Source organism: Filicampus tigris, chromosome 21, assembly GCF_054856515.1.
Source record: "Filicampus tigris isolate MCC_2025a chromosome 21, RoL_Ftig_1.0, whole genome shotgun sequence".
Lineage (NCBI taxonomy): Eukaryota > Metazoa > Chordata > Actinopteri > Syngnathiformes > Syngnathidae > Filicampus > Filicampus tigris.
The window spans coordinates 4,131,947-4,147,748 of record NC_141237.1 but is presented as its reverse complement, the minus strand read 5'-3'; the positions used below and the strand labels follow the sequence as shown (position 1 = coordinate 4,147,748).

Genomic DNA, 15,802 nt, shown 5'->3' with positions numbered 1-15,802 from the left:
TCGTTTCCCAGTGATGGCGGGTTGCCATGACACTTGAGAGACTCTGCGAGTGGGAAGTCAAAATCAGCGGCTCACATTGGCCTCCCGCCTCCCTTCGGGTCCCTTTAACACGCTCCCAGGCTGCATCCGAAAAGTTTCTCCCGTCACTTTCCCAGCGTCCCGCTTTCACCCTCACCGTCTTTTAGCCCACTTAACATTCCCTCCCGCCTGTTTGCTCTACGGCTCTGTCGCTCCATTCATCCCCTCCATCCCTCCCTCCCTCTGTTTTTCCAAGTTTCTTTCTTAGTTCTCTGCCCTCCCCTCACATGGGACTTCCTGACCCTGTCCATATCAATCAGTACTTTCTCTCTCCCCGCGCATCCCGGGGACCAGAGGAATGCATTGTGTGCTGTGGAGAACACCCTTTGTGGCATTATTCATTTATTTTTAGCTCCCCACCACTCCCCCAGATGACCAAAGGGGGATTGTGCGTGTGATGTTTTGGTGGAGGTTACGCGTTCTCGATGGCTTAGCGCTTCCTTCTTTGGTTAGATACAGACGAGATCACAGTCAAGTCATCGTTTAGAAAGCTTTTTAGACTTTAGAAGATTTATTAAGTTATGTATTCTATCTTAACAGTTGGACTATTTTACTACGTTTTTTGGCAGCATGATTATCGGGGACAAAATGATATGGATTTTTTGCGGTCCATGCCAATTCCGATATTTGGCGTGAGTAAAATTTTGAAAATTTAGATAAGATATAAAATTAGATTAGAATAGAAGATATGGATTACAGGCAGAAATTTGACTGTTTTGCAATACTTTGTCCTTTAGTATTTATTTCACTTGACAGCAGAGAGAAAAATCTTCAAAAATTGGCGGATTTTTTTGGTGGGGGAGGCGGGGAATGCTTGAATGTCATTATCTTTGTCTTATCATGCATCAAAGTGTAAGAAAAAAAAAAAATCGGCCACACACATTGAAGCCACAAAATGCTCGTCGTAAATATAATCCACGTATTTCACCATGTTTGTTTGTGTTTTGAGGTTGAGGGCAACAGGTTGTCGTGAGAAGAGGCTTTCTCTGGCAATAAAACGCCATTAAGCAGCCATAACTCCCGATGCATCAAGAGCCGAGGTGGCAGCAGTAGGTGGAGTCGTCCTCGTAAATCATAAGCGCCGTCTGTACTTTAGACGGCTACGCTTGCCGGGGATGTGTTTTATTAATGCGATTAACATTCTTTTAGGTTTAACCGCTGTGGATGTGGTTTTCCCAACAGTGTAAGGACATAGCGTTTAAGTGTTGCTCAAGGGAATGTCAGTAATCCCACCCCCTTTTTTTTTTTTTTTTTTTTTCTTTTTAATTTGAGAAGATCTTCCTGTTGCAATCCAACACTTCAAGAAATAAGCCTTCGTGTTATCCAAGTGGCAGGTGTGACCTCCGCAGTCCCCGATTCCACCGCAACTTTAGCGACCAAAGACAGGTGCCTTTTGTTGGGGCTTATTAGAGCGCCCGGTTGCGCGGGTGAAGAGTTCACGCTTGCTCACAAAAGTAACGCGGCTCTCGTAGCGGCTCTTCATTTAGGCTCCCGTGAGTGGAATGTGGGCCGCTTGATTTGCAGGGAAAATAGAAACCGTGTTCGTGCAGCAGCAGTAGCAGGAACGTTTAGTTCTATCTTGGTACATTAGTTCCAGGAACAAAAGGTTTCTGCAGCCTGATGTTGACTACATTTGCATAGGTGGCGCTAGAAAGGACGGTCCAAAAACAATGATGTCATTAAAGCAATGCGACGTTTGAATTCACAATAAATTCCGCCAATCAATGATAGGTAGGATAGTAGTAGTAGGTTGGGATTAGAGTTGTTTTCGATCTTGTTCGTTTCTCACTCTCCGATATTGTACTATCGCTTTTGTGTGAGACAAAGAAAGACTGCGTTGGACTATGGAAAGTCAGTTCCTGCAAAAATCGAACTCTGGCAAAAAAAATGAGTTGGGCATTTATGTTATTAGCGTATAACGCTAATCGCATACATATATTCTTTATCCTCTGAAGAACGATTGGTTCTGAGTTGGTTGTTATTGTTGCCGCGGAAACCACGAGGGGCAAGCACAATGTCCATTGTAGTGAAGCAAAACAAAAACAGTTCAATTTCTCCACATTCTGTTGACTTATGTCATTACTGTATGTTTTGAACAACAATGCTAATGTTAGCGGTCACCTCCCATTTTTTTTCCTGGTGTAAAAAAAAAAAGGCAGTCCCCTCCATTGTTTGCCTCGCTCCGCTTGATGCATTCAATGCAACATGTTTTGCAGTTTTACAGACTAAACGTGGTCTCGGTAGCGACGCAGACAGGTGAGACGTGTCTGTCAGCAGCCCTCGATGCTCCCCCTCCCTCTTGCTGTTTATTCGCTCATTTTTCAGACGGCCGTGAATGATTGAGCCCTCTGGGCCCAGACGTTGATGCAAACGCCGCTTTAGAGGAACTATTATTTTTCGCCAGCGCGTGCCAGCCCTCAAAAGCGGTTCCTCCGGCGGGCCAAGAGCTCGGCGACGTAGCGAGGAGAGTCGGGTCTCTGTGCGAGAGGCCGGTCCCGGAGAGGGGCGCTGGCACAGCACTATCAAGACGTTTTCCCTGGGCAAACACAGGCGCTATTGACGCCTGTCAAGCGTGGCGGACGAGCGCGGCACCTGTTAGCGAGCCGCCACAGACGGCCTCTCACAGGCTCGCATGCAAACACTTGTACAAAAGGGATCTTTCACAATATGCGCATGGGTTTTAGTGCCTTAGCAGCGTGGGCACGCTGCATTTGGGAGTCATATACAGCAATCCCTCGCAATATTTGCTAATTCATCCATGTCCCTTATTTTCTTATTCGTAAACGCATCCACGCTGCAATATTAGCCTTTTTCATAGAAGATAAACAATATATGCCTGTAAGTATTGCTATATTATCAGTCTAAGTGTGTTGCTGGACCGTTTGTGTTCAAACAAGTTGCGATGCCAAGTGTTAGCTTGTGTTTTCCATTTTCTGTTAGCATTAAGCTAGCAAGCCATTCTTAAGGCAACATGTTTGATTGTTTTACATATACATTTAACTCTCTGATTTGTATATCGAGGAGGAGCTAAGTTTAGCCGGGGTTGTATGTGGCATTTTGAAGAGTTCAAAAAAAATTTCGGCGGTCATCATTTACTGGCGATTTTTTTTTGTTTGTTTTTTTTTGGTTGACTGTATTCCCGCACTCACTCTCCTGTTGGTTTGCCACCAGCACGCCCAGTTACAACTACGCCCCCAACATGGACAAGCACTGGATCATGCAGTACACGGGCCCCATGAGGCCCATCCACATGGAGTTCACCAATTTCCTCCACCGCAAGAGACTGCAGACACTCATGTCCGTGGATGACTCTGTGCAAAAGGTGCTGAAGTAACACCTCTGGACTGATATTGAAGTTTTTTATTTTTTTTTATTTCCCCTGAATGAATATTCTGATCTGGGTGTGTTTGGAGTTGGGGATCAAGCCTTCTAAGTGCTTGTACCACATTTGGACAATCTCTGGTGTAGCGGTCAGTAACATCGATGCCGTCTGACGCTGGTGTGCAGGTTTACAACATGCTGGAGGAGACGGGCGAGCTGGACAACACGTACATCATTTACACCGCCGACCACGGCTACCACATCGGCCAGTTCGGGCTGGTCAAAGGCAAGTCCATGCCGTACGACTTTGACATCCGCGTGCCCTTCTTCCTGAGAGGGCCCAACGTGGAGGCCGGCGCAGTGTAAGGGAACCGCTAGAAAAGTCAATGTTGATTGTTGAAATATGCATGGAGTCACGTCATTACTGTTGTACTCCAGAAATCCTCACCTGGTGCTCAATATCGACCTCGCGCCGACCATCCTCCACATTGCCGGGCTAGACACGCCCCCGGACATGGACGGAAAGTCCATCCTTAAGCTACTGGAGCAGGAAAGGACCGGCAATAGGTTTGTATGGGTACAAATAAGTGAGGGACTTGAGCTCCCTCTTGTGGTACGCAGAAGAATCACTGCCTAAGACCACTAGAGTTGTAGTTGATGCATTTAACCTTTGAGAACTGTTTGTTCTCAAGCGTTTCCATGTAATTTATTTCCGTATACACCCTGACCTCCAGAACAGTGTGGCAGACGTAATAACCACTTCATCAGCGTGCTGCCTCGACTTAAGATTTTTGTCCCAAATGGCCGTTGCTGCCCGCGGCTGCTTTGTGTCAGCCATTAGGACACTCGGCGAGAGGCGTGCTTGAGGTCGCTCTGCTGCAATTTCCTGTGCAATTTCTTGTTTCTCGACAGCAGCAACCCGCAGCAATTAAGGGAGGAATGGAAAATCGCTACCCCGCGCAGTTTACTTCGTGGCATTCGGGAAAAACAAGCAGAGAAATAAAAAGCGAGATGAAAAAAAAAAAAAAGATTTTTGCAAGGATGTCAGTTTGAGGAGAGTGTCGCAATCGGTTCAGTTTGTTTGTTTTATTGGCACGCCAGTCGTCAATGACGTCAGGCACTTTTTAAATGATAACATGTAATCATTTAGTGCGTTTAATTTGGGTAATGGCAAAAGAACTCATGTTTTTACGCTTGTAAGCAGCACGACTTACATTTTGTATCTGATAGCAAGAACTAACTTAAGCTTTTGTTTTCCTAGATTCAAACCCAACCGGAAACCCAAAGTCTGGAGGGACACATTCCTCGTCGAGCGAGGGTAAACCGGAGCTTTTTCTTCCTTTCTCCCCCGCCCCAACCCCTCCACCACATCCATATCATCGCACGCCGTATTATGTCTATAAGCACTCGTGCCAACCCCAAACGTGCTTTTCCAGGTGAGGTGTCTGGGATGGTCAAGATTATTTATGAGACCTTAGAAGTAGCCGTCAAATTTGGAACGTTCACTTGAAACCAGAGCAGGACATTTTGAGAAAATCACAGGTTACGGAATACGCTAACAAGGCAATTCGTTAGTTTGAAGACTAATAAACAGCAAATCTGGGAATGGCCATAGTTAAGCAACCAAAATGGAAATGGCACCTTTTATTCTGATTGTCACCGCACTTTCCCCGCGAGCCAACAACCACTTTGGACAACACAAGCTCACACAGGCAGCGATAAACACATTCGATGGGAAAAAGACGGCACCGGCTGACATCTTCATTCTCCTAATATCTTATCCGTCCTTTTTCCAAATTGGCTGGCTTGGCTCTGGCTTTGTTTTTCTCCACTCGTTTGCCAGCAAAACATCTGCACGCACACACGGGCCCGTGCCGCCGCTCCCCGTACCGATATTTTTGACTTGACTAACTGGTCACGGGATACGCGCAGGGAATAGACTCACCTTCGTAATTTAGTTATCAGCGGCGAAGCCTAAAGCGCGCCAGACGGACGTGGTTTAAAGGGGCAGGTTGTTCAGCTGCTGGTTTGTTGCCGTCACTCTGTCTGTGGCTGGTGTGTGAGGCCCAGGCTGGCATAGGGAGCGGAGGAAGGGGGGTGAGAAGAGAGAGGGGGTGGGGGTGGGGGGTTGTTTGGTTGGCATGGGCCCGAGCGGAGCCTCGGCCAGGTCCTGTGGCGACGGCGGCGGCGGCGCTGGGGATGATGCCAAGCTGAGGTCAAGGCTGAGTGGAGAAGCAGAGAAATATATATATGGAGCAAAAGTTGTTCATGTGCACTGAGCTCCACCTGGATGGCGTCGGGTTCGCTGACGATGATGTTTCGGCTGCTTCCAGGAAGATCCTGAGGAAGAAGGACGACTCGGCCAGCACCCAGCACACCAACAGCCTGCCCAAGTACATGAAAGTGAAGGAGACGTGCCAGCAAGCCGAGTTTCAGACGCCGTGCGAGCAGCCGGGACAGGTAGTTGACCTCTTTGTTCACCTCTAAGTAAAATCTCGGTTTATGATTACGACCCCCAGAAAAGGGATTTTTATTCTTTTTTTATTTTTTAGGCAGATGCCGATTCTGATATTTGGCAGAATACAATCCTGATAACTGAATAATCAGCCGACTAAAAGCAAAATTTATAATGAATACATTGACATGCTAACGGTTAGCATTGATAGGTGAGCACACGAATGAAGGAGAAGCTCAAATAATTGAATTGCAGCATTAAATTGCGATGCACAAATTGTTTTATTCTTTGCATTCTATGTAATTGTTTCGTGTCTCTTTTTATAAAGTACACTATTATAGAGTGCTATTTTGCCTTATTTCAAAACTTTAGCTTTAACTGTGCGAGGTCAATGCAGTCAATCTCATCCCCGCCCTCCCCTCCCTCTTCCCGTTTTGTCTGCTCTCCTGAACCTCCGGCGCAAAGGTTCGGTGGAAGGATAAAGCAAAACAGATTGTTCTCATCCCCGCCTCGCCCTTTCGTTAGACCCCCAAACCCGGGTCTTCCAAGAGCAACCCGATCGCCCTTTGCATTCTGGCGTTTGTGCTGTCGTTCCCACACTACAGATGTCTCTGTTCATCCTGTAGCTTTTTTTTTTTTTTTTTTTTTAATTCCTCCACTGAACTGACTTCATCACGCCTGTAGAGAAAGACAGAGGACGTGAGAGAGAGAGAGGGCGTCGGTGTGTAATTATACGCTGACGCACTTTGGCGCGGACCGGACCCGACCCGCGAGTACGATCGGCATGCGAAAACAAAACAAAACAAAACAAAACCAAAAAACGGGGCCTCCCCTGACGCAGCCGTTTCATTTTGTGTGGTCGGGCTGTTTTTGCGAGTGCCAGGAGATGATTTCATTCCTCCTGACGAATGCATCTAGAAATGGCACTGCGTGGAGGAGATCACGGGCAAGTGGAGGATCCAAAAGTGCAAGGGCGGCTCCAAGGAGGGCCCCCGCAAGAGGGCCCGCAGCCTGAGGCCCCGCAGCAGCTACGACACGCAGGAGAGGGCCTGCGACTGCTCCGACGCTCTCTACAAAGCCTCCAGGATGGAACGCCGCTCACACCGGCAGACGTCCTCTGGCCACCGTGAGTATAAATGTTTAAAAAATCACCCACAAACTACAGTCAATCCCCCAAAAGTTGCGCAGGGTAAAACTTAGTCCGCCGCTGTATTGGCAGGTTATCGGCCGCGTTTCGTCCACACGCGGCCCACCAGGTCCCTCTCGGTGGAATTCGAGGGGCAGATTTACGACGTGGACCTGCAGGCCGACGATCGGAGCGCCGTGCGCCGCCGCGCCCTCGCCAAGCGCCACCGCCCGCCCGCCGACGACGACCCGGACTTCGACTCGGGCTCGGACGACGGCTCCGAGGAGATGCTGGCGGACGACACCAACGCGGTGGGGTACCCCAAGTCCCTCAAGGTCACCCACAAGTGTTACATCCTGATGAACGACTCGGTCCACTGCGAGAGGGAAATCTACCAGTCGTCCAGAGCCTGGAAAGACCACAAGAGCTACGTGGACCAAGAGGTGCGTTTACACCACGCGCACTATGCAGTACGGACGCTTCACAAAATGGCTGTTGAACAAAAAAAAACACCAAAAAAATGTCGGCAGATCGAAGCACTTCAAGACAAAATCAAAAACCTGCGTGAAGTCCGAGGTCATCTGAAGAGGACGCGGCCAGACGAGTGTGACTGTGGAAAGAAAAGGTACAAAAAAATTCAAGGCGCACCTTGACACGATATTGTACAGTCATGCAGACACAAACAAAGAAGAAAAGTGCAACTTTTTTCTTCTTACTACTACTGTGACTCAAGTCGAATGCTGTAATATTAGTTATTCTTCGTAGACGATAAAGAACATATGCCCAGGAGAGTCATATATATTATGATGTTGAAATATCCATTGTTTCTCAAACCGCAACAATCCGTGCTAACTGTGAGCATGTCAATGGCGTTGTTTTGTGTCTGCAAGCCACCGCAATAAGGTAACATGTGACATTGTGTGTGTTTTTGTTCCGCCAGTTTTTACAGCAAAGGGGACAGAAGCAAGGCCGAGAGGCTGAAGAACAGGAACAATCAACTGCATCCTTTTAAGTGAGTTTTTAGTTCATGACGGATCCGGTCTCAAAGTCGGTCACAATTTCTAACTTTTCATCAATGGCAACGGGATGCGCCTTCATCGCCGGGGCCACGCCCCTTTGGCCCCACCTTCTGCATGCCCCTGAATTCAAGTACTAAAAGTTAAAAATATTTCATACCAACTAAAACATGGTATCATAAAAGTTCTTAAAACGGAGCCAATATCTCCCACTGTGTCACATTTTTAATAAGGTGGAGGTCTCAAATTTCTCACACTTTGGAGTTTTGGATCGCCAGCTGTCACCAAATGCAAAACAGCAAAACAGATGACGTTGTAAGCAGAAACACTTATTGGGCCACGTTTGTGTCAAGTACAAACCAAAAAGTGATGGAGGAAGGAAAACGTCATGAAATCAGGAAAAATAACAATAATGTGTCATGTTGGCAACTAATAAATTTACAGACAAGCCTATCATCCATAGCCTTGTTCTGTTATTTTAGTATTATAAGAAGTCAAAATGACAAAGCCGATTATTGGGCTGTTTTTTTTTGGGAGCGTCTGGAACTGATCAGGTTGCATGCAAAGACGTGATGATTCACACAAAACTTTGCAACAGAGACATTGGAAATGGATTACGGCAACGCGAAGCAGCTGTTGTGCACTCGCTAGGCTGGAATGAGAATGGACGACGACCAAAGGTGGAAAAAGTACTCACATTCTGTACTTGAGTACTAGTACAGATACTTGTGTAAAAGATTCTCTGCCTAAGTCAAAGCAAAAAAAGTACCAACTAATTACAAGTTGTGCATTTCAAACAACTACACACCTTTGACTTAGAAATGCCCCCACTAGCATAATGCTAATACATAATAATGGAAAACACCATAGTTGTGCTAATGATTCGGCGCGTGTCCTTTATTTAGCATCACAGGTGTGTTTAAATTTGTAATCAGTCAGTCGGAAGTCAAGCCAAAAGTTGGAACACGGCATTCTGATAAATATTGCGTTTGTGGAATAACTTTTAATCCACTCGTTTTTCTAGCCATTTCTGGGGGCGGCCATTTTGTCTTCTGTCGACTGCAAATGACATCGCAACTGCTCACAACGACCAATCACGACTGCCCTGTTTTCTGAATCCGAGCCGTGATTTTCCTTTTTAAAATATCTGCTTAAGCACAGTACCCGAGCATTCATTTTTCACTACTTCACACCACTGATAAGGCTGTAATCATTTCCATCCTGTTGAAGTTGACGATATCTTTTTAAAAAAAATATATATATTTTGCCACTCAGGGAGTCGTCGCCCGATCAGGACGGCAAGTCCCAGCTGTACAACGAGATCCGCCGCCGCAAAAAGGAGCGCAAGGAGAAGAAGCGCCTGAGGAAAGGCGACGACTGCAGCCTGCCGGGCCTCACCTGCTTCACGCACAACAACGACCACTGGCAGACCGCCCCCTTCTGGACACGTATGCCAACTACACGCGCTACTGTGATCGTCTCTCGCCTTGCGCCGTAGAAATCACGTCAACGTTTTTTTGTTTTTGTTTTTTTTTTTTTTTTTTGGCTGCCTTTGCAGTGGGCGGCTTCTGCGCGTGCACCAGCTCCAACAACAACACCTACTGGTGCCTGAGGACCATCAACGAGACGCACAACACGCTCTTCTGCGAGTTCTCCACCGGCTTCCTGGAGTACTTTGACCTCAACAGCGATCCCTACCAGGTGGGACACCGCTAATTATCAACACCCTCCCTCTAATAAAGGGAATCTTGAGCTTTTTCGGTAGAGGGGAAACGTTTTTTTTTTTTTTTTTTCTCCGCAATAACAACTAATCAAGCGTGTGCGGCTTTTGTCAGCTGACCAACGGCGTGTACGAGGTGGATCGCGACGTCTTGAACGCTCTTCACGGCCAGCTGATGGAGATGAGGAGCTGCCAGGGTTACAAGCAGTGCAACCCCAGACCCAAAGGCTCGGACGCGGGTACGCCAGCACTCACCCGCGCGGTCGCTACGACCACGACACTGACGGCTAATTCCAAACCCCCACCCCCCCACCCTCCGCCCTCCCGTCGGGGTTGAGTTTCCAAAAAGGACGACGCACATATGGGCATGGCGCATGTTTGTACTGGGAATGATGGCCAATGCCAACGTTGCGGGTGGAGGTCACAGAGATGCTCGTGGATGCGTGTTCTGATGTTTGATTTCACACACACACGCGCGCGCGCGCGCGCACTCGTCCTTCTTCCTCTTCCGTCTTCGATGCGTGCCTGACTCTTTCTTCTCGTTCAGTCACTGAAATGGTGTGAAAACCGAAGTGAGTTGATGCCTCGCTGTGTGTCCCGGGGACTTGGCGTTCTCGCAACGTACATCGCGGCTTTTAATCTGGATTTTTCTGTTGAAAATATCATTTTGAAGAACAACCACTTAACTTAGCCTCAGGGAAATCTGTTAGCTCAATGCTAACACACAATGCCAAACTCTATAGGCGGGCTAACAAAACTAGCATTGGTAATGGCGGTTATCATTTGAACACAAAACGTTTGTGTAAAACATGTCGACAGATAATATAGCAATACTCACATGGGTATGAATGAATTCCTGTATTCTACTGCCCCCTGGTGGGAACAGCAGTGACTTCCCTTCCTTCTTTTCCCGCATGATCGTCTCTCCGTTCTGTGCGAATGAATCTCTTTCCCGTCTGCGTCTCCTTTGAATCGGATGATTAACAATGGATTGCTTTTATGTTCCTGATCAGGAGGTAAAGATGGAGGCAGCTATGAGCCACACAGGTATCCAAACATTTTTCTCTCTTCTGTGGCTTTTTTTTTTTTTTTCTCTCTCCTTTGTGCCTCTTCTCTGGTTCCGTTAACACCTGCATGGGCCTCTCCTTCGCACTAATCCATCCATGACGTTTGCCAGTCTGCATGGGGAAGGCGCTAACGTTTGACGCGAACTTTTCTCCCCCCCCCACCCCCGTTGACGCAGCTTCGTTCGTCCCGTCGGGTGTCCGTTGCCGTCGTTTTTCTTTTCAGAGCAGCGAGCACTCCTGACCTCTTTTGGGGGAACGCATGATCACAGTCTTGTCGGCCATTGTAGTGCACATCCATGACATGACATGCATGACATCATACCATCATCCTCCACTCCTCCAGGGATAGTTTGACATACGGATGGTTTAAAAATACTTTTTTTTTTTTAAAAAATGCACACTAAACAGTATCTAATTATTGGACTCCGCAGTCTCTTCTTGGCTGCAGCGGTCCATATTTGAGGATTTGATGATACGCGGCTTGAACTGACAAAAGTAAACACACGTGCTAACATTAGCTTACCCTGAAAACGGTAACACTTTTGCTCATCCTCAATAACACGTGAGCACTGGGCTCCGTAGTCTCCACTTGGCTGGAGCACTCCATTTTTTGTCGGTTGCTATTTGGTTGAATTTCAAATTCAATCAATTTGGAAAAAATTTGAGGATGCAAGATTTGAAATGACCAAAATAAACACACATGCTAATGATAAGTTGCTGTGGATGCTATAAATATTAGACTCCGCAGTCTCTGCTTGGCTGCATCTATCCGTTGGTGCTCATTGATCGCATGTCATTACAACACACATGCTAATGAACTCCGCGGTCTCCACTTAACTGCATCGCCCCATTTTCTCCTCGATTTGAAACATTTTACTCCGCAGTCTCCGCTTGGCTGCAGCTTTCTGTTCTTGCTGCTTGCATTCTCCTTTTGGATCAAATCAGTCAAAATCAGAGTGATGATGATCGCTCACCAGTCGAGTGTCATTTCAACGGTTGAGGATTAATGATAAGAAATGACCCAAAATATACATTAAGTTAACGTACCATGTCCTCCGCTGTCTCCACTTGGCTGTAGCGCCCCATTTTTCTCTTGGTCGCTAATTGGTTGATTGTCATTGTAACACAATGAGGATTTGTGGCTAGAAATGACTCAAGTAAACACACACGCTAACATTAGCTTAGCCCGAGTGAAGCGGTATTAAGACTCCGCAGTCTCCACTTGGCTGCGGCGCTCCGTTTTCTCCCCGTCACTCGCATTGGTCAAGCGTGGAACGCGGGAGAACAAAAACAAAATGTCAAACTATTCCTTCGATGTCCGCAATCATCGTGATCATATCATCGCCATCGCCATGTCGTCCACGGCGAGAATCTCAATTTGACGTGTGTTTGTCGCTTACCAGGCGACAGCAGCACCGAAAGCGCTCAAAGAGGAGACCAATCCTTTCCTTCCTGTGAGTCGACCAGTCCTGTCTCACGACAACACAAACACAAATCAAAGGCATTGTTATGAACGCATTTATTTTTCCAGGAAGCTTTAATTGGACTTTTTTTTGCTTTCTACCTTGCATTCTGCTGCTTTATTTGCTGTTTTTTTTTTTTTGGTATTTCTTTTGCTTTTTTCCTTGTTGGTTTTGATTCCAGGTTGCCGTCCGCGCCTTTCTGCACTTTTCATGTGTGGCTTTGTTTATGCGGCGGATTGTCGCCTGAACGTTTCCTCCGCGCTCCGCGGCGGCGGCGGCGGCATGCGTTTGCACCGCTTAACCGAATGCATGACGCCGGAGCTTAATCCAAACTGCAACCCAAAAAAAAAAAAAAAAAAAAAAAAGCGTCCCGCTTCTGTGCCGTGGGTCCTTAAATGTGCTCTGGTTTCTCCTTTAGTGCACTCTGGGACGGACGACAGGGTTAAACTGCCCAACCTGACGGACGAGGACGTCAACTGGCAGGGACTGGAGGATCTGTACAGCATCAACGAAAGCCTTTACGACTGGAGGCCCGACTACAGCCCGGGACCGGATGACTGGGCCAACTTCCGCAAGGACGTGGACCGCGTCTTTGCACTGCCGCCCCTTTTCAACCCATCCCGCCTGACGCCGGCGCTCCATGACTCCGCCCCGGACGAGCTGGGCTCTGGGGGCGGAGGCTTTGAAGCGGGCAGCGGGGAAGAGGCCGAGGATGTCTGGCCGGGGGGCGTCTGGTCTTGGGGCGACCTTCCCGGGGTCTTCATACCCAGCCCCACGACAACACCCTCGCCCGAGCCTTCGCTACAGAAGAGACCAGATCCGTTTGTCAACGACTTTCCCGAGAGGAACGCAGTCCAACCGCAGGGCGTCTTTCTTGAGGGCGTCTTTCCCACAACCAGCCGAATGCCAACGCCCTCGCCGTCAAAGAAACCAGATCCCAACAACCTTTACGGGAGGCATAGAGTCTTGCCCCAGGTGCCGGGGGGGCACCACCAAGGCGTCCTTCCTGAGGGCGTCTTGCCCAGCCAAAACCGAAAGCCAACACCCTCGACCGCTCCCACTTTGAAAAAGAAACTGGATGCTGTTGCCAACGACCATCCCGAAAGGCAGGTGGACTGGCTCCAGAGGCCAGAGGGGCCTCAGGGTGTCCTCCACGTGGGACTCCCCAACCTGACGCCAACACCCTCCTCGTCCGCTCCTTCACTTAAGAAGAAACCAGATCCGGTCGTCAACGACCTCCCCAAGAGGCAAAGGTACCGGCCTCAGGTTCCGCTTCGTCAGTTGGAGGAGCTGGACGGGGACATGTTCAGCGGCGAGGGCCCAACCGAGCTGGACACGCGGCACGACGCCATCCTGCGCGCTCACTACAGCCCAGAGCCCCACCCGACCCACGTGGAGGGCGCCGCCGCCGCCCCTTACCCCCATAACGATAACGGCGAGGGGGACATTTTCCAGGACCAAGGCTTCCTCCCCCTGCGGCCCAACGTGAGGCCCGGCACCACCGGCAGCCCCAGCGCCCGGCCCGCCCCACCGAGTCGGGGCGCCGCGGCGCCGCCCCCCGCGTTGGTCTTCGAGGGCAGCGGCTCTCCGCCTCGACCAAGCGATCCACAACTCTGACAAGACACGTGACTGACGTGTCAGTCATTCAGACTTTTATAATGACTTTCAAAGTTATTTTTTTATATTATTAAATTTATTATTAGCTGACAGTGTTATGATTTCTTTTCTTTTTTTTTTAAAAAGTATATATATTTAGAGTAATGCCTTAATGCAGCTAAATTTTGGGATTGAAATGGAATAGTTCCATGCATTTTGTTTTTAAGGAGTGTGAGTGTGCAGAAAAAAAAGAAAGAAAAAAAAACACACCCCCAATGCACTTTGGAGCTTTTTTTTTTTTATTATTATTTCCCGCTTTTGAAATATGTGTAAAGCTACGGTACGAGAGATTGTTTTCTTTGTTTGTTTTGTTTTCCACTGGTTTAGCTCACTAAATGTTGATTTACTTTGTAAACACATTCAAACACTTGAACTTGTGTGTGTGTGTGTGTGGTGTGTGTAGGTATGGAAGATTCATCATCCCATTAGTCGTAAATAAAAGCAATCAATACGGTCACCACAACACTTGATGGGATTATCAGACACTTCGGAATTGTATTGACAATTAAAAAGTTGTTGCCATAATACAGTTTATATGACTTTGTTCCAGTGATGTTATATAAGCTCATTTCAATCAGTTACGTTCATTTTTGCACATTGATGTGTTTTGAATTGTAAGGCATGTTGCTCCTATATGATTCGTCTGTGTGTTTGTGTATATGCGGAGTGAGTGGACGGTGGTTGCTGGAAAGCCATGACAATAAAAACCTCTCAACCATCCCATTCAAGATTGCCATATTTCTTAAAGCATCACTTTTAGTCTGCTAGCGTAATGCTAACGCTTATCTTACGGTGCAATAACTCAACAAAATTACAGATTCTACAAACAAAAATAAACACTGACGTGACACTTTTCCTGATCCTGAGGAACACCAACGGGGCAATTAAGAGCTTTTCGGAATACTATACTTCATCCCAACAGGGAATTATTATATTTGTCTTAATCAACATTAGGTCTACTCTCGCTAAGCTCCTGTTGCTGTTCATGTTCTTACAAAACTGCAACCAAAAAACGCTTTTTAAAAAAAGGGTGGTTATCACAGAGAGGAGAGAGAAGTGCATTGTGGGTAGTCCTGTCTGCCGAACATGACAATAATACTGTTCAGGCACGGTGAAAGACAACTCCCATTTCGTATTACCGTCTTTGAATGTTTGAATGTTAGTTTATAAGTACGCGTCATCCATGCGCTACACTATTTGCTTATCACATCACTTACCAATGATAATTACAATCAATATTTACAGGATGATCACGCGCTCGTTTGGGTAAAACTTGTCACACCAGGGTGAAATTAAAACAACTTTTGTGATGGAGCGGGATGGTCCGAATCGCACCCAGTCCCCCCGGACGATGGTTAGTGTTACACATGCTCACAATCAAGTGAGCAACAAACAAGTGCACGTTTTGCAGGGTGGACGGGCGAGGTAAACCAGCAAAGTAGACGCTCCAGTCCAATTAGTGACACTCCACTTGACGCGATGCTTTTGCTGTGTGGATTTTGCACCTGGCAACCGGGACAAGATCGGAAGTGAACCGCTTCCCCGGGGGCGTCGCCGTTTAGTATTCTGCGTTGATTGACAGGAGCCGGCCGTGGGGAAGAAGCGCTTGATTGATTGATTGATTGATTGATTGATTGATTGATTGATTGATTGATTGACATTGTGTTCACTATGACCAATCATAGTTGAGATTCAAAAACGTAACTCATTCATGTTTCGAAATCTGAGCCAATGTCTATGCAGAACATCCGTTTGTAATAAAGACGCTCACACGCATGCGTATTGCATGGACGTACACCATTATTATTATCATATATATATATATATATATATATATATATATATATATATATATATATATATATATATATATATATATATATATATATACATATACATA

The 15,802-nt window shown here is 47.2% G+C and overlaps 1 protein-coding gene across 9 annotated transcripts in view; it reads left to right on the top strand.

Annotated features, from left to right (window-relative positions):
* sulf1 (sulfatase 1) overlaps positions 1-14,625 on the top strand; it is a 63,508-nt gene extending 48,883 nt beyond the window's left edge. For all 9 annotated transcript variants that reach the window (XM_086020294.1, XM_086020285.1, XM_086020291.1 and 6 more), the window contains 13 exons: positions 3,250-3,400; positions 3,586-3,761; positions 3,838-3,966; positions 4,661-4,717; positions 5,733-5,859; positions 6,773-6,980; positions 7,074-7,423; positions 7,511-7,605; positions 7,921-7,992; positions 9,272-9,444; positions 9,555-9,697; positions 9,832-9,955; positions 12,665-14,625. In XM_086020294.1, coding sequence (XP_085876420.1) covers positions 3,250-3,400; positions 3,586-3,761; positions 3,838-3,966; positions 4,661-4,717; positions 5,733-5,859; positions 6,773-6,980; positions 7,074-7,423; positions 7,511-7,605; positions 7,921-7,992; positions 9,272-9,444; positions 9,555-9,697; positions 9,832-9,955; positions 12,665-13,863 — 3,004 coding nt within the window. In that variant the 3' untranslated portion in view covers positions 13,864-14,625. The remainder of the gene's footprint in view (positions 1-3,249; positions 3,401-3,585; positions 3,762-3,837; positions 3,967-4,660; positions 4,718-5,732; positions 5,860-6,772; positions 6,981-7,073; positions 7,424-7,510; positions 7,606-7,920; positions 7,993-9,271; positions 9,445-9,554; positions 9,698-9,831; positions 9,956-12,664) is intronic.
* Positions 14,626-15,802: the final 1,177 nt, after the last annotated feature.